Raw genomic sequence first — 26,231 nt, forward strand, 5'->3', positions numbered from 1 at the left:
AGCTATCTTATTATTAAGTCAATAGTTTGTTCCTATTTCTACAATGCATTTAGTTTGGTGCAAGCAATGGCCCTTTTAATCCAGTCCAAATTTCTTAAGAGTAAAGCCATACAGTCAATGCAATCTCACACTATCCATCATCTGCCACTGTTTGAGTACTTACCTTGCCAACAGGCCCCAACAGTTAGTTGCATGTCAATGTGCGATGGGTGGATTGGCCAATCATCTGTAACCAGGTATGGATCGTATACCACCCCATCCACATATAACGTCACCAAGGGAAATTCAACATCAACAACATAGTGATGCCATTCTTTGTCACAGATCTAAAACGAAGGAGAAGAAAAACTAGTTTCACTTCTTCTGAGAAGTAGACAATCCATTGATCACTTTTTAATAGTTTGCAACATCCCAGATTCCATCAAATAATTTGATAGTCCATTACTCAGCTTATGTGTTAATTTATCCAGCAGTATCTCCTAACTTTTAGTGGTTTATGGTGCCATTATCAACCTCAGAAAACACATTATGTTATGACATACAAGATGCATTATGCTAATACCTGAGTTGAATTATTTAATTGCTTGCCTACTCTTTCTCGCTTTCAGTAAATGCCAGAACATTGACTGGAATTTTATTATGATGGTAATATTCTAACAAGCCAATAGGTGTTCCCGCTGTCATTATATTTTTAAAAATTGCCAGCTCCACTTTAAGATTTGTTCCCGAAATAGCTCAACTGAGCTTGATATTTTAGATGTGCCTTTTAACCTAGCATTCAGATTTTATAGAAATAAGTAAAACAAAACAAATAGATCTGCTTAAAGCAGATGCATGAAACAGGATTTCATCATTATTCAATTGTCTAATCTCTGAAAATGAGATTTTATTCATCCTAGCAAAGAATTTTTTTTAAAAAATAGTTTTTTTTCTTTGGCATCTGACGCTTACACTATTTTGTTCTTCAGCACATCAGAAATGTTGCTCCATAGCAAAATTCCTGATCTTACTGATATACAATGCGCAGCTGCCTGCTCTGATTCCAGCTTCAAAACAGGCACATTGACTGTGCTGAATTGCCAGTGATTAATGGTGCAGCTAATTTGCATCGGAAAATGAAGATAAAAGATGACAGAGTGCTATAATAACAATAAACCCATTCGCGTCTTCATTTGGCGTAGATCATGGAAGTCATCTTTGAGCCATCGTGGAGCATGTTCAGAATTACTTAATCAGATATGGATTTGAAATCTGAGGCCTACTTCTCTTGAAAGGCTCTTTGTATCACCACCAAATACCAATATGGTGAGAGTGTGTGGGAATTTTTCGCTCATTTGTTGCAGATAATATATAAATCTGATGCAGAGTTTAGCATACCTTGTTGTTCCCTGTGCCAGCGCTTTAGGAATGATACATTAAAAAAAAGTGATATAATAATAATCCTTGCATTTGATATATCCAACAGCACTCTAAGATCCTCCGAGCTGTCAGCAGTAATGCCATCTCTGGCCATCTGCTAAATAAATGCGTGAAGTCAGCAAATGTACTTGAACAGGGCATCGCCAGTGACCACACCATAATCATGCACAATGGACAAGCAATGCCTTTCATTGCAATATACAGCCCATCCCCACATAGGAAACATGGTGGCCAAAAACATAGCAGTAAAGTTTAACCTTGTCAAGTCGGTTGTTGTTGTCCCTCGAGGTGAGATGAAGACCAAAAAAGCCACCTCAGGAAGAAGGAACTCCCTTTGGAAGGAACTCCCTTTGTCATGATAGATTTGCCTGTCTTCAGAGGCAGTTAAATAGGGTATTAGCCTGCATGTTGGAGTACCATTACACCAATTTCATACAGTGAACTGATTCAGGAAAGATAACTGTGGCACCAACTGTTTACTTCCTATTGCTCTGGCTGTTCACACAAAGGAAACAGCAAGCTATTGCCCCATTGTGCCTATAATATAATAAGGAAATTATTTGAATTGTAAATTTTCAAAACGCAACCTTATAAATCCTACTTGCAAAAGAATTGCAACAAGCCCCCAAAAAGTATGCATTTCATTTCTGCTCCAAGGGTACTTCATTAATTATTTAATACGAAGGGGAGCTGTGCTTCTCCAATTCTGAGATCCATGAACAGTGCCAGTGAATGGTGAAGAAATAAAGCAGTGAAAACAATCAGGACTATATCTAACACAACGTATATTTAATGTCATTTGGGTGAAAAAAAACTCTTACATTCAAAGCTGTTATTTATCACCTTGTTGGAAACTGAGAAAAATTGCCAAGGGAGTTTGTGGGCTCCTGAATCTCTTACATTGTTTTTTAAAATGCCTACAGTAGTACAGTAGTTACACCCGTTTTACAGCTCAGCCAGGGAGCTCCTATATTTGCACATGATTTGAATTATTTGCCCATCAGTGCCTACAATTCCTGGTTGTAAAAACAGTACATTCCTTCACAAAACGACACCGTCACCAAGAGAGCAAAAAGTTCAACAAAAGATGTAATTCTCTGATTATTTCCTACATTCGTTTGTCGCTCAAGGAACAAAGCCCCTCAGTTTGATACCATCTGACATTCAATTTTCTTTTCATAACTCTGTTTTAATGTCAGAGCGAGACGAGACCAACAAGGTGGCATAGCAAGATTTGCCACAATGTTAGAACACTAAGTATGTAAAAGAATACCCCTGAGATCGCTATGGCTTGTACAAGCTCCCAAAGCTGTAGGAAATTACAATGGAAGTGTTGAAAAGGGAAAAGATTTGTTATTATTTCCTGTGGGTATACAGATGAAAGATTACTTACTTTACATGACAGAATTTCTAAGGAATAAAGCATGCCTACAGGATTAACTTTTTTTTTACAACAGAATCCTTTTACTCTGATTTGAAAATGTGTAATTAGGAAATGTTTGGAACTGTACGAGTGACAAAAGAAGCAAGCAATGAGCTGCTGTGTTTGTAAAATGACTTAATTATAGAACCAAGAATTTGAACACCTAAGATTCCAGAGGTGGACCATTTCGTTCTATGGGGAAAGAAGGAATGGATTTGAGATATACCATAGTCAAATTTTGTTCCCTTACTTGTTGACAAATCACACACCAACAGAGACTGGCCCGATAGATGGATTAGACAGAGGGGAAGGGGACCGGCAGAAGGGATGAGAAGGCTCATGTGGAATATAAACACTGGCACACAATAGTTGGGCTGAATGGCCTGTTTCAGTGCTGTAATCTAAGTAATTCTATGCTTTGAACCAAGCAACATTTTACTGATATGTAATTTTCTTTGGATAATATTGAATGACGAGTGCTGTACATCCGTTGTATGGTCTCTGATCTGAGCAATGCATTTTACAACTGATGGCCTGAAAGGTGATAGAGCCTCAGGCTAACATGTTGAAAGAAACCCAAGAGTAATGCCTGAAAGGAGATGAAGGACATCTCAACTGAAGGCTAGTTTCTGCATTACATTCAACTAGTAATTATGTGTTGTACACTTTTCGTCTCACTGTCACTTGAAGGACATACACTAAGAGACAGCTTACAGCTAAACGTGACAAGAGTGTCCATTAATCTACACTCAGGAGGCTAATTTGAAAATGTAACAAGGTTGGAATCAATAGAACTTGCTAATCCTCCTACATTTTTGTTCCTTTTGCAGCAGGTTATTAAAATTGGAATTACTGTTTTCAAGAGAAATGCATTCACCACGGCAGTGTCTGAGCTTCAGTCAAACAGTCATGTTCACAATGTCTGCCTCACAAAATGGACAATCAATCAATACATGTCAGCTCATTAAAAAAACACAAAAGCATTTAGCCCCATTTAAATACGCATCAGTGTGGCCCACACAAACAAGATAAATATTTGATAAAAATGGAATCCTTGTTTATTGTGATACTTGGAGTAATCTATCTTCCTGACTGCAAGCTGTATTTGAACATCGTACTATCGAAAATATTTTAACAGCCATTGCCACCTAGTAAACAGGAGATACACCTCGTGCCCCTAGGAGATGAAGGGAGAGAAATGGAGGTTGAAAATCTCTCCCTCCCCCACAAACAATTGAAAGATGAGGTGAAACCAGGCTCGAGTTTCAACAAACTGTAGATTTGTAGGAGAAACTGAAGTTTGGAAAATTGGAAGACCAACAGACTTGAGATCAAGGAAAGAAATGAATTAAAGTAACAGAATACAGCTTATCTGCTCCACTGATACAAGTCAGATGATTGAAGAAGCTCCCCAAATAAGCTACATTTTCCCCTCAAAATGTTGTTGCCCCTTTAGGTCTCACCCAGCACGTAGATTCAGACAGATGTCTTGAATACAACCTGTAAATGCTACTGTGGAAGCAGCTGTTAGGAATTACGTGTTTTAAGTGATTCTGTATCTGATTTGCCCTCCCTATGGAGATGCGCACAGTCACTATACAACGCTTGCTAATGATGGTACCTCTGGATTCGTGGAACGTGCTCACCATCATATTCTCCTGTGCATCCTGATCTCACATTGGATATTCAGGACATTGTAAGTATGTATTTTAATATATATACTGATACATCTTCTCGCTCTGGCATCAATGTTGAAAGAATGCTTCTGATGTGTGTAAAAAAAACATAAATTTCTAAATGTCTTCACCTAAATTAACCAATCCATACTTTAGAGTCTACTTTTTCAAAGTTGTCTGACTGACTGCCTTTTTCGTGTAGAATTCCCAGTGAGGTATAAAACTGCATTGACATTATCCAGGCAAAGTAGCTAGCTGCATGATTGTCATGTTAACAGTCTGGTTCCTTGGCACAAAGCCCTCGATAGTCCCTTGGATATTTTTCTTCTCTTTTTGCAAAATTTTTTTTAGGATTTAATATGTACGTTTGGAGTCAGGCTCCGCCACTGTTAAGTGACTCCTACCCAGGGCTCTGTGATGCTACCCTGTGTAGAAAGCACTATTAGAAGTGTGAGTTGTTGTTGTTGGCACAACACATACCAAGTACCCATATAAAAATCTTCCTCCGAATTGTTATTTCTTGAATTTCATCTTTGTGGAAATGAAATTTAAAAATTCAGCGTATCACAGGTAAATGTTCCCATTTTCACAGTGATCTATGGAAGAAAAGCGCACACTAAATTTGAAGCCTTCATTTAATTCTAGTGTTATTTATGCATATCTCCCCACAGTGAGTTTGCTTTGATGCCTCATTCACAAAGTAATTAAATGACAAGATTGCTCTGAGAAAATGAAAGGATCTCTTTATCAGGATGAACTTTCACCCTATAATCCGGTGAAGCGGTTGCTAGTAATTATCTTTATTGCATTTAACATAACTTTCGAAATGCCCACAAAGCTAGATTCAACAAATTCAAGCACTTCATTTTTGTTCGCGTTTACGTTAAACATTTTGAGTTGTAAGCATACTTTTTAGTGGTGTTTTATTCTTGGGGACAGAGCTAAATTTATGCTTTTTAGGTCAAATAAATACGAGCAACAAATTCTGCATTATCCTGAATGGCTTTGACAAAGCAGTTCATCCATTTCGTTGTGAGGAGCATGTGAACTGCACAGTGATTTTAATCTCCCAGGCCCCAGTCGTCCAAGCTGAAATTGACTAATTAGATCCCTGATTCCACACAGTTTAATACTCGGAATCTTACTCCAGTCTATACCTACAACTGCCTGAATTTGATTAATTTACAGTCCTGCAAAATCATGCAGCATTTCCCCTGAGATTCTGTTTTTTGCACTATTCTTTTATTAATCCAGCTATTATTACCATTTCATAATCATGCTGTAAATCATCGGTGTCTTCCTTCTCAAACATATATAGAATTTGTTGCCACAAAAAGACAAAAATGCCCATAAAAGCATCGGACCAGAATTAGAGNAAAAAAATCCAAATCAGAAATTGGACCATGTTTGGAAAAATTATGGGAAATTAAAATGGTGATTTTCACTCATTACATTGACTAATATATTTTGTTATTAATTAACTGCAATTTTTTTTCAGCAGATTGAGTCTTTGAGTTAAGAGTGCATTTGAATTGCTGATAGTTTTACATTGCACATTGGTTTGCTCCTCCATAACAAAAGCAAAAAGGATTCTGCTGCTTATTACTGAACAAAGGGAAATGGCACGCATGGGATATCAAGTCTCTATTTATAGGATATCCAAAGAAAATTTAAATCCTGTATTAAATTTGCAAAACGCCACTTGCTATGCTCAAGAGTGAAAGGATAGTGCATATGAAAGTGTTATTGCAGCACACACATTTTTTTAAAATATATTTCGCTTAATAACTCAAAATTTGCAAAATGAAGTGATTTTCAGTATAAATGCCAGTTCAGCCCTGAAAGAGCTGTCACTCATTCTATTCGCTCCTTGTTGATTGACTTGCGTGCTTTCAGTTGGCCACAAGAAGGAGCACTTCACAGTAGTAAATTGGTCCATCTCCTCGAGATGGTGGCAGTGAACAGAAGAAAATCAGTGTGTGTGTGTGTGTGGGTGGACGGGTGGGACGCAGCCTAGTCCTGGAGAACCACAGTTCTCTAGTTTTCTAGTTTTCCTAGTCCTGGAAAACTAAGACAGCTGTTACCCAGAAAACTGTGCCTGACCATATCACCCTCGCTGCTAATACAGGAAGAGCAAGACACTGCAAGGTGCCGGTTTGTATCTAATTCTAAATCTGAATTGTTATCAGAGAGGGAACCAATGTGAATCAAAAATCTAAATATTTTCTGACAGCCACAATAAACGACTATTTCAATAGCTATAAACTGAGGATACGTCTCAGCCAAATGTGGCGCGTGCACAAACTATGAATCGGCAACCATTCATTACCAGGGAAATTGGCAATACCCTTACACTGCCACCTGCCAAATTAATCCACAATAGTAACAAATTAAATACAATCCCTCTCATGTTGTGAGTCAAGAACCAGCCTACCAGCCACCCCCAATTGAACAGCATGAAACAACTTTTTGGCAGTGAATCTAATCCTCAGTCTGAAAACAAAGGTGAAACTGCGCTTTATCATAGACTGACACACAACGTTTAAGGCACAGAAGGAGGTTATTTGGCTCATCATATCTATACTTGGACTGGCTGTGCATCTCCCTGTATTCCCAGCAAGTCCTCAGGAAAAAAAAATAGGCAAGCAAATGAGAGAAAATATTGGCCTAAACAAAACCGTGCAAGGTGATATTTTATGTATCATACTAGTTACAAGACCTTTCCAAAACCGCCGATATGTAAATGCAATCAATCGTTTTCATGCATAAATACTCAACAAATGGCCATTAGTAAAACGTTGTAAGACACGGTGAAATAATGATTACAGCTTTATCTGTAAAGCTTATAAATGTAAAGTAACAATCCTGGTGTTGTGTTTGAGTGCATAGCCTAGCCTGAGGCAGGAGCACACAGCAAAGGGTCTGCAGTAGATAAATCTGAGCCAAGAAAACAAGCATATAAAGCAATTATTTCAGAAGTAAACAAAATGATGGTAATCAAAATGCTGAAATGTAGGCTGACATAAGATGTTACTTTACATTCCTGCATTAATGAAATCTTCAGTCTGCTGCTTTTTATTCAAAGTGCTTCTGTCCACATGCTTTGAAAATTCTCACTGGGGATCCATAAAGTAATTATTAGCAGAGTAATGTTGTCCCACTGATTTAATTGCAGAATCCAATTTAAAGGAAAGGCTGTTGCTTGCTACCAGAGAGTAGAGCGACAAACTGTTGGGCCATTGAATGGGGAACAGTGTCACATCCATTATTCTAGACATATTAAACTCATGAGCTGAGTCAAAAGGTGGTGAAAGGCCAAAGCCACCATATCACAGAAGTGATGAGGAAGGTTGACTGAATATACCGCATGGCTCAGGTAAAGATCTGGTGCACAGTGCACTGGTTTGGATGGGTTATGTTATATACCGTGCTAGATTAAAAGGGGGGACAATATAACAGAGTATTATAAGCAAAAATAAAGGCTTGGCAAAAGTTAAGCGTATTTTAAATAAATATAAAAGAAAGCTCTGGATTGCGCTATCCTTTCACGTCTGGGACTCGGTTTCTAATCTGAACTCTGACAGAAAGCTCACTGGGAAAATGCAATTCATGATAGGATGCTGAACCTTAGAGACCTGTGATGCCAATTGATCTGTGGTTTGAGCTGAGTTAGCGGATATCAAGCACGGTGGCAGTGGAAATGATAACAACAGACTTCAATATTCTCAGTTAGGAAGAGAAGTTTCTGCTCCAAATTGTTAATCAGTGATTTCAAAAGGGAATATTGACTGTAAAATACCCTTTAAACATTCATGAAGTAGTGTACGTAATTAATATGTTCAAGAATATTGGATCATGTATCTCAAACACTTTCTGTTTAGAAATCTTGCCTGATGTTCTGCACAAAAGAGACGATTCTGCACAAAAAAACGATATGACCGCTTCTCAACATTTCAAGGTCTTTTTATGATTAAAATCATTTGTTCTGCAGGATTCCAAATGGTCTACAGCTATCTCGCTTTCCTCCCTAGACACGGATAGCCAATCAATAGCTCACCTGCTCTAGTTTCCAATGAAACTCAGCTGGTCGGAAAGTGTCAATCTGGTCGAAATCTCTACGAAGCAAGAACACTAAGCGGCAGTTGTGGACGTACAGCGCATAATGATGGCGATTCATTTCTAAATAGACAAAAATGGAAATAGTCAGTTGCCTGCATTGTTGAATCCATCATATTGTGACTGATATTCCCTTTCTGTTGAATCCTTCGGATTACCTCAATTAAAAATACCATAGGAGTTTGCTTAATGGTATCATTTCGAATTAATTACGATAAATAATCTAATATTTCTACAAAGACTATTAAACATAATTCAATGCAAGAGGACAAACCTTTTCTTAGCTTTTGGAAGTTGGGATTTGGAGAAAATAGAAGCCATAATCAGCTTGCAATGCATTTGGGAAAGTGTGCACTACTTTTTTTTAACAAATATAAAATAATGGAGATTTATGCTTTTAATTTACGATAGGTGACACCTTCAATCTGATGCTTCATTTTGGAAAATGAAAACATTGCCTGTTCATTAAATACAAATACAAATACAATACAACAGGCTGTTAAAAAAATTGGAAGAGATGAAGCACATTAACAATGGGTGAGGACTTTCTTCACCTCAATCTTTAATGCACGCTATCAGCTGTCATGATTGTACGTGTTATAATGCAGTTTGTGTTCCTTAGTGTCACTCTACCAACACAAATGTATATTAAAACCACACTCAACAAACCAATTCTGTCTGATGCCGTTGGTATATATTATCACACTGAGCTGCTGATTTTCAATTATTTAAAAAAAATCTCTGGAGAACAGAAATTATGTTCAGAGAGAAAATAAATTTTACAGATTGAAATACATTTTGTAATGGTAAATGTACGCTGTGTACATGTAAAACAAGGGTGCACTGATAAACAAATTGAGAAGTGAAGACAGGAGAGGGGGGGGAAGAATGGGAGTATAGGAGATGGGAAAGGGGGTGTAATTGTTAAGATAAGGAGATGTAAGACATAGGAAAGGGAGGATGTAAGAGATGGGAGGAACTCATCTGTTGGTAATGGATAGAATGGGTTAACCATCTACTTTTAGTTTAGTCTGGCATTCCTCCTCATGTGCTCCAGCATGAGAATGGGTGATTCAGACCACAAGCAGATTATAGCAGCAAATGGGACTCTAGAAAGTAGTCAGATGTGGGCTGAATCTGACATCCATTCGTTTCTACAAGTGTGACTCAATATCAATTTACAGGATCACGATAGATTCATCCCATAATTGCAAGTGCTGCGGATCATACATTGCATTATCCCTACCTGTTTTATCAGAGTTGCAGAGAATGGTTTCCTTTTCCACTCTTAGTCCTGGGCTAGGCCCGTGCCTCATCCATGTCGTGATGGTAAAATGATTGGAGAGATTCTTGGGCATCACCCCATCGGGAATCTTTGCTGCGTGTTTGCCGTCAAACCTGAAGATCAGGTCGCTATCGTGCCCATTATCTGTCAGCAACCCAGTAGTCCAATTTGACAAACCAAATGGAGCAGGGAGCAAGTCAATGCTTTCAGAAGACGCGCCTGCAGAATGAACAAAACGAAGGAAATCAATTTCACTTACATTCAGACGTTAATTTGAAGTCAAATGGGTTTACCTTCCAATTAGTCAAGTGCCTACAATTTAAATGGTGAGATTGCAGAGCACTACGGAATCCAGCTACACAGCCCAGCCTGGCTCATCGGCAGGATCCGGAAGGGCAGACCAGTCACTGGGTGCAGGGATTCATCCCACTCAGCTCCTCTTAACTTTGCAAGCCAAAGCCCTAATGGGTAGGGTAGTCCCAGCTGGACAAGCAGCAGGAAAGCTTGCCAGACAGCGATATTAATAGCAAGCTATGCGGTTTTAGCTGGTTAGACTCCAGCAGTTACCCCAACACAAACTCTGGGACGCCCAGGCCTTGGCTCTTGCCAACCTGCGCCTAATACTTTCAGACGTAGGTAGGCAGAATGCATCCCAACAGGGAGAGTGTGCGCATTCCATTCCAGCAATCTATCGCTGGGATTTCCATGTGTACATGGATGAATGGAAATCTCAGCTTGGTTTGGATACACTTAATCATGGTGGTGGGTTTCCGTACATGTCAGACACCTGGTTGACACCTCCAAAAAACTATTAGATTAATGAATGCAAAATGATACACAGCATTACTATACACTTACACCAGAACAACAGTGCAAAGAGCTATCTATTACAGAAGTCCAGAAAATTATTGTAGTCAACCATCATTCTTAAGCTTGTGAAACTAAGCAAATTTGTTATTCTTATGGGAGGTGTTTTGGTGTGAAAATCACATTGATTGTGTTGAAATGTCACAAATTTAACTCCCATGTTGTTATCGGCAATAATTGGGCTGTAACTGCACACAGGATATTCTGGACCATAGTAACATGTAGTAATATGTACATAACAACTTTTTATTCCATTGTGTTCTTTCTCTACTAAAAAATAATCCAGTGTTCTGCTTTTCTCTCTTCACGGCACTCCAGTGATTTGCTCAATCGTGCATTCTTCCTGGTTGAGTCTGAACAGGGTATTTTGGTAGACAATTCAACCTGCAACCCATCACAACCTTGCCTGAGGTTGACACTGAGCCATTGAGTCTAACAATTTTGCAAACCAAGCTGGATTCACAAGTCTGACAAGAAACCTGCGATGAACTGGGGCTCTTCAGCAAAGGCCACGTCTTATGTCACCGCACTTCAGGATGCTCTTTCACTGAAATAATCACATCGAGAACTTGAAGCATGTTGGGAACAAGAATCAAAGAGAAAGATTATGTTTTATAAATCAAATTAGCTTTCTGTGCAGGATAACATCAAGAAAGATTGCAGATCAGTTAAAGATGCTTTCGCTTTCATTTGATAAAACTAAACTGTATGTTAGGAAACTATTTTCCTCTTAGTTCCACAGCCTTGGTACCTTTTGACAAACCTTTCAATGTACTCTTCAGTGCGTTTTCATAATTGAGAAAGTGTCCTTTGATCACATTTGGATAGCGATGAGAAGCATTGAAAGATGCGACAAAAATGTCAAGCTTTGCTATAAAAAGAGTTCTTTGACTAGACCTGTAGAAATCAATGGGAGCGGGAGAAGGGAGGTAGTTGCAACTTAGCTGCAACCCTTTGTTGAATAGGAACATTTTATTATCAATTCATGAAACTTTCTGGAAAAATAATGACCTTATTTTTCTGCATCATTTTGTATTTACCACTTCCTTGTATCAAGAACTTTAATTTGTGTGTCAGTAATTAAGTATTTTCGGTAATTATATTGAAAATGTTGTGCGCAACAATTTTGATCGTTTGGAAAAGTACAAAAGACCGCAAGGAATTGCACACTAGTAAATAATAAATTACTTTTTTTAAACGATAAGATATATTCCCTTTGAAGAATCGAATTTAGCATCAGCTCTTCCCCATGTAGGCAAGTTAATGCAAGTTGCTTACTTAATACATGCTTAATGCAAGTTGTTGTTATTGTTTAGGCAGCAGAACAAGTGGCAGAAATTCAGGGTTGCAAAGAGCAATTTCAGGACAGAACAGCAGAAAATATTACACAGAGGGTAATTAAAATTTGAACAGGTTACCAGAAAGGATGGTACTTTCTTTAAGGTACTTTCAGGACTTTCTTTAAAGAAACAGCTTAATGTTGTAACAGGAGGACAATAGGGTGTGCATTACAGATCCATTTGATAAATCATGTGCAATTTGCATTGCCTGTGAGATCACCCATATAACCCCCTGGAAAGCTTATATTGGCCATTGTCAAATGGCAACCCGACCCCCACATTTTGCACTCTGCTATCCAAAACTAAATAATAATAATAATCCTTGCATTTGATATAGCGCTTTTCACGTCTTTTAGACGTCTCAAAGCGCTTCACAGAATATGCTGTAAAGTGAATTGACTGTATATTTGTGGACGACACGCAGCAGCCAATTGCACACAGCAGTGTCCCACAAACAGTCGTGGATTGAAAATGACCAATTTATTATTGTTTTGTTTTGGAGGGATTATTATTAGGCGTGTGGAGTAAGGAAACTTGCCCAAATAACACATAACACACATCATATGTTACTGTCTATAGTTCTTTCACTAGAACAATGTGATAAGAAGCAAGGCCAACTAGATGTGAAATTAAATTCATATAGTGCGGATTGAGGAAGAAAATAACTATGATGCTATTTATCACAAAGGACAGTTTTGAGTTTGATTTATTAAATGGAAAAAAAACAGGAGATATTAAATGGGACAGAAGAAAGCGGAATTATTAAACAAAAATTATTCCAACCATCTGAAGCAATCAGCCATTCAATGATTACAATTTTGCCTGAAGGTTTTCCCCCTATGAAATACTAAAACATTTTTATTCCAAATTTTCATGAATTATTCTTTTAAAATATTTATTAATACAAAACAAATAACTTTAAATATTATAACTGATTTCTATGACTGTTATTCACATTGGCAAAAATAATGTTGAATAAGGTTATTTGGCAAGTTCAAGTGCCCAATCAACGGTATTAAATGCTTTAAGATGTCTTCTCGACATGAAATGTGTACAACATTCTGTTCCAAAGTGCCAACATTCAGCTCCCTGTAGACCACATTGTTACACTAATACAAAATAAGTGAACATGCAAAGAATGGCCTGACAATCATCTCCAAAAACTTGAAATTTACACCGTTGCTCAAAATAGGAGGAATAGCTCATTTGGTGTCAAAGTCACCTGAATAGAAAGAGTTTCACTGTAAATGAAATAACAATGTATCGTCACATACCACACATTTTTTGCAAGGATTTCTCAGAGTAAGTATCACGGTCACAGCCCTTTCCGATATGGTTTGTCTGAAGCTCTATTGCCGCCTGGATAGAGGAAACGGGCTCATCACAGGTCTCCAGGTGAATGTTGGTAAATAAGGCTTTGCTCCCAGAACCAGACTCGTACTCCATTCTCTTATTCCAGCCTGAAAGGAGAAGCAAAAACCTATGACTTTTTTTTCCCTTCTCCAAGTTGAGTAAAATCAAGCAACATTTGAATATGTCTCTGAATAGCAGACTAATCCCACAGCATTAATACGGTATTACTAAAAAATCAAACATTAATTTTGCAAGTTAAGTATTGCTAGTTGACAAAAATCTAAGGCGAGCAACTAAGCAACTGACAAAGCTCTCTACATATAACAGCTGTTAAACCACTGACAAAATGTAGGACGGCTCACTTGCTTTTCCACAAATAAACTAAAATCATATTCTCTTCTATTTTAGTGGAGGGTAAAAGGTCAATAGTGATGCATGAAAAACACTGGGAGCTCTAACTTTCTGTTTTTCTTCTATTCATCCCATGGACATGGTTCTCCTTTCTAAAGATGCACTAAAGGAATTTGGTGGATTATTGCTAGTGAATTGTTAATGTTGCATTAATATTTTAATTTCCATCTGCCCCACATGTGTCATTGAAAAGTAATTCATGTGGATCAAATGCTTTGAGCTCTGTAGCTAAGTGCGCACGGCTGCCAAAGCTTCTGCAGTGAATCACATCTTTCCACATAGCAACTCTCCAATCCCTCAGTCAATTTTCTCCTCTGAAGGTGCAGTTTTTTTGCTGCGGAACACATTCATAGGTGTTGAGTACCCCCCGCCAATATCTCTTCTAACTATCCTTACTTCATGCGTCGGAAGACTGTTCGATTGTAGGTGCAACAGCCAAGGTTGACCCAATTCTCAACTAATTGGGTCGTCAAGGGAGCTCCCATTGCCCTTTCAATGCGAGCCCCCCCAAATACTGCGCAATTCAATGAACAAAAAGAATGCAAAACTAAATTTGATGCACTGTCTCACCACATCTGGATTAGCTTTGCATGGTATCAGAGACCAAGCGTGTAAAAAATAAAACATCTGCACAACATAGTAGGGACATCTATCATGGGTAGCGATGTGATGGAGCTGTCTCTCAGTGAAGTTGCTCTGATAAATCATGAACGATGGGGGTTTGGGCTCGAGAGATTAATCACATCACTGGATTTCTAGATTTGATTTTCCAACCAATGTTTAGGTAAGGGAAGATGCCTCCAACGAGGTCTTTGTAACTCAATCATTTGAGAGTATTTTGTGATGTCTTTTTGATATTATGGCATTGTTCCAGTAGAAATACAATGTCTAATCTTGATGGTACACCTCTATACAGCTGCCAAGAACATGCTACTGAAGTACAGTTCGGAATGCAGTTGCGAAAAACACACATTAAAAACCTTAAATGACAACTGAAAACTGCTGGAAAGGCTGGATCAGGCCAATCAGAAGCTGAAAAAGGAACATTTTCTATAGCACCTTATCATGTCAAAATGTCTCAATCTTCCTTGGAGCTAGATGCTGACAAGTACAGCCATTGTTTTTGCAAGCCATTTACATTTACATCAGCAAAGTCCCACATACACCTTTCGGCAAATACCCAATCAGAGGATTGTTGGTTAGGATATTGGCAGAAAGTCTCTTCTCCTTTTGAATAATGTCAAGGGATTTTTACTGTTCCTATGAATAGCCAAGCAGGTTCTTGGTCTTTAACAACTCATCCAAAATATTACCTCCAACAATATTGCACTCCCAGGTATTGTAACGCAATAAACTCAATTGTTCACTAGGGGCTTGGACCCAGTAATTTATGATCAATAAATGAAATCCCCATCAACGGAGCACAAAACTAAGTTGACAGTTAAGCAAAGAAAGACTTGAGTTTCAGGTTTGAAAACCCTTTAATTCTTCTTTATTTAAGTTGGGATTTTCAGAATTCAGATTTTATTTCCATCTGTACATCAAAATTCTTACCTTGCCAGCCTGGCTTGCAGACTGGCTTAATTTCAATGTGAACTAATACATCTTCGGTTGCTTTCTTTTGGCCGCAGTCGAATGCTGTAACCAGAAATTTATACTGGTGCTCCGTGTCATAGCTCAGTTTCTCCGTGTTCCTAATGTTACCTGACAATCAAAAAAAAAGTTTTTATTTTGTCAAGGCAAGTGGATATTATGATACAATTCATAGATGTCTGCTTTTTATTTCAATTAATGTTTTTTGTTACAAATGGATTAATACTCCGGACATTTCACTCACATGGTCTAATTTAGGTTTATTATTAATGTATCTCTTGGCTCCAATGTATCCTAAGAGTAGCATTTTCCCAAATGAACATGTTTTCTTTCTCTTTCACACACACACAGCAGGTTGATAAGATTAGTTAAATTCGTCTCCAGATTCCAGTTAAGCATTACTTCGCTTTGAGGTGTCAAAAAACATTTGTTGTGAAGATTTGGCTGACAATTTGGAAACTCAGTGAGGCAAGATTTCTCCACCCCCTTCAAATCCATATATGTCCTCTCCTATCTGTTCTATTCCCCTAAGATCCTCCATCTTATGTGTTCCCAAGTCCCTGAGTTTACCCAGTTTGTCATTTCCTTTCTCACCTAAAGCTTTGAACAATCTTATCCTTTTCACGTTTCTGGGACCTCGTTACCCTTTGTCAGAAAAAAAAGATACCCTGCCTGTTCATATTTTGAGAGCCATAGACTGGGAAGTTGTGTGATGGAGTTTCCAACTTCCCACATTACGTGTCCACATTTTCAACCATATCTGCTGGGAGAGGTGTATTAGGCAGATGCTGGGAGAGGAGTCAGACAGAAAGTGGGAGAGGAGACAGGCAGTCCTTAAGCCTTCTACTGGCTCAAGATCAATAAAGGAGAAAGCTTCACTCGGTCACCCACTCAGTCAAGGTGTGTGGCCATGGAGGAAGATAGGAAGCAAGAGAAGAAAAAAAGATACATTTTTAAATTGTAGGCGAATAACATAATTCCAAGTCTTATTTTAATTGCAAGTGGAACATTTGATGTTGGAGAAATGATCCTTGAATTCTAACACATTAGGAATACGCTACAATGCATTTTCATTCATTAAAACGTTACCATTCCTGTCAACGGCAAATGGTGTGTCAGGTGTCACTATCTTGTAGTTGCAGATCTGGTTGTAAAGAGGAGAGCAATCTTCATCCACTGCTTCCACTTGCACAATGCTGTCATACAGCTTCCCTTCTGTGATCGCACCTTTGTACACAGTCTCTTTAAACACCGGGGTATATTCATTCATGTCATTCACTTGAATGTGCACCACTGCCCTGAAGACAGAAAAGACAAAATGCTTGTTTAAGGCTTCCAGTACAAGATCATTTGTTCTGTACTCTCACACACACACAAAAAAATGTGGACATAGTATACAGAAACGTGATGCACTATAGGTAATTACTCATAGATTTCCTCCCTGCTGTAGGCTAACTTTTTCAAATGTTAAGCTGTTAATAATATTCCTCAATGAAGATCCCACACATGGGAAACAGATGAACCAAGTAAAAGGAGAAAGGGGAAAATATTAGCCCAAAACCTAAAAGATCTCTGTGGTTAACTATGAAAGATGTTGCTTGTTTCTAAGTTAACCTGCGTAACTCTTTTTCACCCTAAAAAGCAAGTCATGTCAGCACCCTAGTTACAAGTCAAATAGTTTTGTTGATAACCTTCTGCTGTTAATAATAATAAGGATTATTGTTAAGCCAAGTAGTTATTGTTGATAAGCTTCTGCTGTTTTCTTATTTAAAATATATTTTTAAGCATCATTGAGTACAAGCTAGAATTACTGAGATCAATTGAGCAGCTGAATTAATGTAAACAAAAATGATCATTAATTCAATGGTGCTTTACCTTCAGATGCACATCAAATTAGATCTCTTATTCTCTGCTACCATGTCATTACGATTGACGTCAACATCACCCGTCATTCAGGCGACAGAGACAAAAATAAAATGAAAATATACTGAATTTAAAATAGAATTCTTCCTAACCATTTGACTTGACAGATGGTGTTGCTCACTAGTATACAGTCTCTATACTTTACAGTATATCATGAATCCAGTGAAGTGCTTTAAGACGTCTCGAAGACATGATGAGGAGCTATTTGTGATGAGGAGCTATTTGAGGAGGACTTCTTTGAGGTTATCTTAGTACTGTAGGAAGGCTGAATAAAAAGCTTTTAGGGAGTTAACAGTATCTGCTAGGAAAACATTTCTTTTGATTTAAATTCCCATTGTTTTCTTTAAAAAAAAAGCTGTTCATTTGCAAATAAAAAATCCATATCCGGGTGTGGAAAAAATTCTGTTTAATGGAATCCATTGTAAGATTTTAAAATTGAAAAGAACAGCTAATACAATTTAAAATTTTTTAATCATTCTGCGCATTGGCTGCTGCGTTTCGCCCACAAAATATACAGTCAATTCACTTTACACTGTATTCTGTCAAGCATTTTGAGATGTCTCAAAGACATGATAAGGCTCTATATCAAATGCAAGGATTATTATTAATGATAATTTCTACTCTTTTCAAATGAATAGCGTTAGATTTTAAGATGATCTTCCAAATGGACTTTAATTCCATCAGCCGCTATCATATGTTATGATGTCAATCGAATAACACAGTACTTGATTAACAATTCATTTTCAGTGTTAGATGGGAGTTGGGTTCTTACTTGTGGGATTTTTTCGAATAGGTTCCAGTAGGTCCAGCTCCACAGTCATATGCTTGGATGATGAAAGTATATTCTTTCTGAAGTTCACAGTCGATAGGACTTTTTGCTCTCAAAACGCCTTCCCCAGATGTCCTGTTTAAAACCACCGCTTCAAATGGCACGCCCTGGCCGTGGATTTTAAAAGCACAGATTTCACCTGAAACAACAGAAATTGCACCGTCATTTGTGTGCTTCATCCTTTGCCGAGCTTACACTGAGTCCAGGTGCATTGGAAGGGATAAAACAGTTAAAACAAATAGAATTCAGCAAGCATTTTAGACGTTCTGCCTCTGAAGTCCGAAGCTGGCATGGATTTACATGAGGCCACAACCAATAGAGAATGCAGAAGTCTCCAATACGGCGGAGGTCAAACATCCAATTGTCAATATAAATGATAATTGTGGTGTATTAAGTGCAGTAAATTGTACCTTCTCTGTTTTATTACCTGATTCCTCATCCGACAATGTACAGTACTACAATCCTAATTCACAAAACTGCATCACTGTTTGCTTAAACCAAAAATATGTGTGAGAATAACATGGTTCAGTAAAGCTAAAATCAACTGAAACTTGTAATGTAATAATCCTCGCATTTGATATAGCGGCTTATCACTTCATAGAGACATCTGAAAGCTTCACAGAATACACTGTAAAGTGTAGCGACTGCGTATTTTGTGGGTGAAACGTGGCAGCCAATTGCGCACAACGGTGCATAGATTTGGAGAAGACTGAATATAGGTGAAATATAGTGGAAGGACTTGAAAAACAGATTAAAACATTCCTGAAAGAACACAACCCCTTGGACAAAATGATGAGAGGGTGAGTCCAGACTTGGACCATGGTGTGGTGGATTAGTTGAACTATGTGAAGGGTAAAGGCATTTCAGCAGTGTTGGCGGCGATGAGATAAGGGTATAAAGGTGAATGTATTGGAGTCCTGGTGATGGGCTGGATATGGATTCATAATAATTGTAGGGCAATCTGTTTAAATCCTTGGTATAGATTAGTGCTGGTTAAATGGCTTAGAAGCAATGTTGAGCAATCTACAACTACAAATACCCCCTGTTGTTTGCTTCTATGTTTAGCAAAATTGACAGGATGTTACCACAGAACGATTGTAAATCGGCAATGCAATGTTTCAACCCAAATTGTAGCTGAATGTTAAAAACTTTGAGGCAGGCATCCTTGAATTAATTATGAACTAAGGATGATTTATTTGAGAAATCTATTTATAAGATATTAGTCCAAACAAACTCTGATTAGATTTTACAGAGAACAGATGGATCTAATCTTACTGGAGTAAAATAGATTATAATATACTGAATAACACAAACATGGGTCTTTAGTGATACAGTACTTCAGTTTACTGATGATGAAATGAACCAGTTTTACAATATATGCTGAATTAATTTATTTATATATAATTGTTATATAACCATCTTCATATTCTTTAAAAAATTATAGTTTGATCTAATGTCAACAAAATGGTAAATTGACAGCAAAAGAGATTATCTATCAAATCCAACTTTCAAAAAGAAATTACCTTCTTTGGTAGAGATTAACTAGTAAATCCTTCTATAGGTTCATTGGCAAAATTAAACATATTTAACAATCATTATGTCCTACAGAAAGAGCTACTAACTGAATTATTTGTTAGAAGATATAGGATTTATGAATTTTATAAAGTGATTCAGTTCTTTAATTTTCATATCAATGATTATTCTAATCCAGTTTCCATATATTTTTATAAATCAGAGTACTTAAGACAATAAGTTTCTTGCAAACATATTCAAATTAATCTGTTTGAATTCAACATCTGCTTAGAAAACCATTTGATATAAAATCCTATTATAAAATTGTGATTTTTAGTGATTAGCATAAATTAGGCCCCTTTAATTTCCCTTAATCTTCTGTCAAAAACATAAAGAGGTACTGCACATTTAAAAGAATGATGCCATCCTAACTCCAGGTTACTAAAACCAATAGAGTCTCTCTTCCAAACAGTCCAGCTGATAGTTCCACAAAGCTGATTAAAAGAAATCTAAACTATTAAAACAGACACAGATTTCTTCTTCAAACTTTCTCTTGATTATTTTAGTATCACATGTTTATACACTGAATACCAATCAATTCAGTGCAGAATGTTCACTGTTTCTTACGAAAGAAAACAAGTACTATTACTGTGGAGTACCTTATGATCCTGTCCACATGAAATGTCTATTATTCAGAGTAAAAATAACGTTTGGTGTTTGACCTTGCTAATCTACTACAGTATATAACAGAACTTAATAGGACGTGGAATTGAGAGGGTTCAGGGAAGAGCAACAAGAACTAAAACTAATGCTTCCATTATACGACTTGGCTGATCTGGTGTTGTGTGTGTATATAGTGATTCATAGAACCAATGTGTGCCAAATTGTTCTTGCCTGAGAGCATTTTCAGATCCTGCCATACAGCACCAAATGCATTTTTTTTAAAAAACAAAATATTCAGTGGTCTTAAATTTTAGAAGCTTCTTTTGCATCAGCTGTAGTAAAAGTGTAATTATATCGGCCCTATCTTTGATTCAATTCTGAAACTACTTCCTAGAAGAGAGCTTAAAATTAACTTGATTCCATTTAAACATGAAACTTTTTAAAACTTAAAGCTAGGAAATAAGTGGTCAACACAGAACCTCCGAAACTCAATACCACCTGGATAAATAAAGTAGCAAGTGACACTGAGAGAATTCAAATTGGTGCAAATTTATGTCGAGTCACCAGGTAAATACTTTATGTTGCATGAAGGTTTTTTTTAAATCACATTGTTCTTCCTGACATTAGTATTCGAATAGCTGCTCTGTGCAGCTAATTAGTTGTTCATTTATTCCTGAAGCTAAGCATTCTCGCTCCAATAGCACTAAGTCCCTTTGGAACACGCTGCCCAACATTTTATTTGATTTTCCTCTCCCAGTTTCTACCCTCCTCTCCTGAACGATTCAGTCATGCTGATGAGAGGGACTAATGAGGTAGATGTAAGGAAGCCAATTTGACCTTGACTGTGTGACCATAGCTGGAGAGCATAAGTTTAAAACCAAAACATCTCAGAAGGTTATAATGATTTTTGTGATGCTGGGGGGGGGGGGGGGGATATTCTTGGAAGTGGAGAGAAAGTCAGGTTTAAAAGATGGAGATGAATTATTATTCTGCAATTATTTGCTCAATTATCTTTGGGGGTTCACTCATTATGTACGCCAAACCCATTTCCCGGGCCATTAGAGCGGCTCTGATCCAATCTCTGACTGGAGTCAGAACAATAAAGCTGATTTGAAGTATCAAATGTAAGTTGGGATGATTCTAATGCTTCTGGACACACCAAGGTAAAACCATAATTTGGAAATCTAAAGATTTGATAAAGGTGCAAATTACTTTGTGTCCTGTGATGATATCCAGAGTCAATCAATCAGCTGTAATATATCCTGATCATTATACAACCAGAATCTCATTTGTTCTCATCCTGACCCCAATATAATACTCAAACTTTATGCATTTTATTTCAATGGTGCAAAATAAGATCACACTATCGCGCTCTCTTGCAAGCTTTCTTTTCTCGATTCTCTGCTATCACTTGAATCTGAATAACTATTCAGACTGCCAGAGAATAATGACAATCTTGCTCAACATTGCGCTGAAGGAAAGGAGAAAACAGATGAGCACTTCATGCCAATTCTTAAAGTGATTCTGTCACTGTGAGTCATTTTCAACCAAAAATCACTGACAGTGGTTGAATTTAGGAGCAATGTGCTCAATCATTAATATCACCAATGTCAAGTCTGTTCTCTTTTACTCTGTGCATTCATTTTCTTCAGTCACGAGAAATTTACCGGAGGATGAATACATTTGCAGCATGAGGATGAAATGTTATTTAAGATGATTTGTAGATTTACTCTGGCATAGACCACTAGGTAATATTTAAATCTCAACTTTGAAATAGGACTACTCACAAACAATAGATTTACATTGTGATGAAGGTTTGACAGGCCATTCCCTATCAGGTCTCCCATCACATGTCGCAGAGAAATGTTAATAAAGCAGCCTAAATGGTAGGAAAGACAATCAACTTCTGCCCTTTTCGGGTTGAATTCATTTGATTTTTGTTTAACATATATAAATTATATACACATTCGCACACCTAAGGTTTATTACAATGTACCTAAAGAACCATTTTTGTGCTGCCTCTGTGTTGTGGTACACAGATCACATTTGAGGGAAAACATTCACATACCATTCTGAATCCCTCTTGTGCTGTTTTAAAAACTATACACCAGTCTCAATCCCTCCATGGTCGTGCGACAAAGAACTCCTATGGGGCAACAATTCAGGAAAATAAACTGAACAATATTTGTTGTGATTGGCAAATTTAAGAGAATACAATTCGGTCCGAAAATCAGTTCACAATGAACAAATAATAACCTATTGAAGATCTCTGTGGGTAGCTTTCATGTGCTCTCAGTTGTAAGATTAGAAGCAATTTGTACATAATCATTTTCTATTTTGGAAATGGCGTGGAGCACGCTTTTGTTGCCCTATTTCAAACTAATAGGAATCCTGAATAGTGTAGAATCTGTACAATTGCTCAAAGTTAAACCCTTTTAGTTTAAAAATCAATCTCTATCCAAGAACACAATGAGGCATGAAACAAAAGAACATTTGATTTATCCTTCCAAGACCACATAAACATCTTCCATCGTGGGTGTCTGCACAGTCCCCAACTCCTGAGTGAAAGCTCAGTGTAGATGGTCCTTGAACCCCTAAAACAATCACACAAAAATCCTAAACATTCCTCAGTCTTCACTGCGCAACCCTATCCTCTTTTTCTCTGCTGTAAGTAACTCTCACCCAACAGCATTCTATTTTATCATCTCAGCCTGTACCAATCTATATTTCATCCAATAGTATACAAAGCATTCCAGACCCTAGCTTCAACATTGATCAATACAGGCGGGAGAACAGCTTCTTTCAACGTACTCTCTATCCCCTTAAGATGCAACCTAGCATTTGACAGCTTTGCTGACAGCAGCTTCACATCATCTGCAAACTGCCAGCAAATGATTAATAAGTCACCCCCCAACCTATTCCTCTTCCATCTTGCTAATGATTATGTTCCAATGTGTACACTTGCTTACTACTTCTTCCAATATACTACTACCGCTTGCTCGCTAGTCCATCAGTTTAATTGGCTCAGATATGGTGAAGCTATTCATCTTTGCATTATTCACCTGCCCACTCCGTCTAATATAATCGGTTAATTTTATATCACACACTAGTCGTTGCCAAGAATTTGATAGTCTTGTTTGCATAATCGCAAGAAGCGCAGAAATGCGGAAATATGTTGATGGAAGAATGGTTGATGCCTTTTCTTCTTAAATCAAATAATGTATATATTTCCCATCTTTAAGCTGCATCAGCACACGTACTGGTTACACACAGAGATCAGTCTGACAACCTGCCCTTGGACCTCTGCTAATTGCATCAATTATTATGGTATTTTTCTCTCCAGTTTTCTCCCTTCCTGTGCCAAAAGCAGCATTCCCCAGGATTGCATTGAGTTTGCTAGGCTGGGCAATGAGCTAAACCCAATTTGGGGCTTGAACCCATAATCTTCAAACCGAAGGTGAGAGTGTCAAAACAGCACCAATGTTCACACTGTATGGTAATCAAAGATGGGAATTCTGATGGATCTGGCTCCACCCTAGCTCAGGATACTCAGCCTAATGGATACACCCTTACAACCTTCTCAGCTGAAATTAGCTAAAGCCCATTTTCAATTCCGCTCCTTGCTTTATGTGAGTACCAAATCCCTGACACTTGCCTTTCTACAGCAACAGTGTATTTGGGAAACATAGATCAAAGCTGGATTGCATGGTTTCACAATGGGGTACTTCAGAGATTAAATCAAGTGCACCTCGATGTTGCACTGAACCTTTCCTAAAAGGTGACTCTTAAGCTGTGCAGGTCACTGCCTTTAAAGTGTTATTACAAACCCATAAACACTGTGTGACATGCAGCACTACAGGTGTTTACTTTATCAGCATCTTTCAATGAAGAAGTAAAAATGGTAAGAGCTACTGCAGGAGGTTGCAGCAAATACCCAAGGGATGTATGGCTCTTTGTTTGTTTCAAGACTCAGGTGCAGTTCAGCTGTGACAGGTTTCACATTCCTAATGTTTTCCATTCCCCTTCTTTATTAACAACTTTCAATCGTGACAGCTGCTGCAGATTGAAAATTAATGGTGATGCTAGTTTGGCAAGTTGAAAGTGACAGAGAACCAGACCTTTCTTCAGGGAGGCCTTAACTGTTCTCTCTGCTGTGGCCTTTTGTTCTTCTGAACAAATGTGTCTTTTATTCCTGTTCACTTAAATAATTTAAAAAGAATGCCATACATACTGAATACACAATATTCGTGTTCCAACAACACTTCGAACTATTCTGAGGTTTCCAACACTTAACCCAACTATGTGGGAAAGTGTTTATCATCCTGGCTCATCTGCTTTCCTCTACGTGTTTAGAGAATGTACAAGGCAAGATTATATTGTGTTTTGATGTCCATTAATATTACAGGTTACAAAACAGTAGCACCAATAATAGTTTGTCTTAGTTTGTGGTTTCAATCTTTTACCATCAATTTGTTTCAAAAAATTGCAAGTAAAAATAAACTAAAATTAGTGCATGTGATATAGTACCTTTCACATGGGATGACTTTTCAATGCTTCACCGTATTTACTTGAAGCGTAATGACTATGTATTTTGTAGGTAAACACAGTAGGCAGTTTGTGCACAGCAATGTCCCACAAACACACAGTGCCTTGGGACATCCTCCCGACGTGAAAGGCGCTATACAAATGTAATTTTGTATTGTATGAAGTGAATGACCAATTTTATTTGGGGGATTGTTAGCCAGGACACTGGAATAAACTTCCTTCTCTTGTCAAACAGTGCCATGACATTTTTTGCCCGGGGACAAAAAAGTAATGTTGATTCAAATTTAGCTATTCCCTCGTGTGCCTTTTGTGTAAAATCTGGTACACGAGGTGATGGGTGTTAATTGTTCAGGTTAAAGTTGAAGCCACGGAATCTTTACACAGCTCCCAGTGCACGCTGTTGCTGATAATTTTAAGAATTGTGGCTCTCCCAAAACAGCAGTTGCCCATTAAATTTCCTCTCTTTGGCCATCTCGAAGGTCCATATGCTAATATTAGACATCAATTAAATGGCAGCAGGGAGGGAAAAAAATGAGATTGCAAATACACTAGATATGGAAGATTGCATTCTTTTCTTCCACAGCTGCCCAGACCAATGTTTCTACACTGAAAATCATGACGCATGACTATAAAAAATAATGTTCACCCTTTCTAACAAATTTAATTAGACAGCAAAGTTCACCTACAATAATTAAGTCCCATTATTATATTCAGTTTAAGTTTTACCTTTTGCTTATTGTGTAGGTAGATTGTGTAGATGATTTAGAGTTTCAATGTCAGAATGAGCAGTCTGCAATCTCATGTTAACTTGAACTGTATATTTTATTTGGCAAAAGCAAATAGACGGATGTTTCAAATGTTAATGAGCATCTGAACGCCAACACTCATAATCCCTTTGGAGGCAGCATCTATCATTTTATTATAAAACTCTGTTTGATCTGTTCAACTTTGAGCTTATCGTGCTGCAGTTTCTAAGCTATTAAGACTCCTTCATTTTTACAAAGTATTCTAGATACTCTATCTTTTGCTATCAGTATTCAAAGTACAAAGGTTCCTGCTCCCTCGTCATTTTTTTTTAACTTGTCAGATCTATAGCATCTTATATCAAGTAGTGCTGCAGTTATGTGGAGTCCTGTAGCTCAGTGGTTAGAGCACTCGCTTTGCAAGTGAGAGACCTGAGTTCAATTCCAGGCAGGGCGAAACCTTGGGCAAGTTTTCTTACTCCACACAGAGCCTAATACTAATCCCTCCAAGACAAAAAACAATAATAAATTGG

The 26,231-nt window shown here is 37.7% G+C and overlaps 1 protein-coding gene across 2 annotated transcripts in view; it reads right to left on the reverse strand.

Annotated features, from left to right (window-relative positions):
- Positions 1-26,231, reverse strand: part of LOC103175172 (calsyntenin-2) — a 144,497-nt gene that overhangs the window by 16,240 nt on the left and 102,026 nt on the right. For both annotated transcript variants that reach the window (XM_007888011.2, XM_007888027.2), the window contains exons 3-9: positions 18,179-18,374; positions 16,573-16,781; positions 15,445-15,594; positions 13,401-13,586; positions 9,881-10,138; positions 8,576-8,697; positions 164-326 (exon numbers count right to left, since the gene is read on the reverse strand). In XM_007888011.2, the coding sequence (XP_007886202.2) occupies positions 164-326; positions 8,576-8,697; positions 9,881-10,138; positions 13,401-13,586; positions 15,445-15,594; positions 16,573-16,781; positions 18,179-18,374 (1,284 nt within the window). The remainder of the gene's footprint in view (positions 1-163; positions 327-8,575; positions 8,698-9,880; positions 10,139-13,400; positions 13,587-15,444; positions 15,595-16,572; positions 16,782-18,178; positions 18,375-26,231) is intronic.

Source organism: Callorhinchus milii, unplaced genomic scaffold, assembly GCF_018977255.1.
Source record: "Callorhinchus milii isolate IMCB2004 unplaced genomic scaffold, IMCB_Cmil_1.0 Scaffold11, whole genome shotgun sequence".
Taxonomy (NCBI): domain Eukaryota; kingdom Metazoa; phylum Chordata; class Chondrichthyes; order Chimaeriformes; family Callorhinchidae; genus Callorhinchus; species Callorhinchus milii.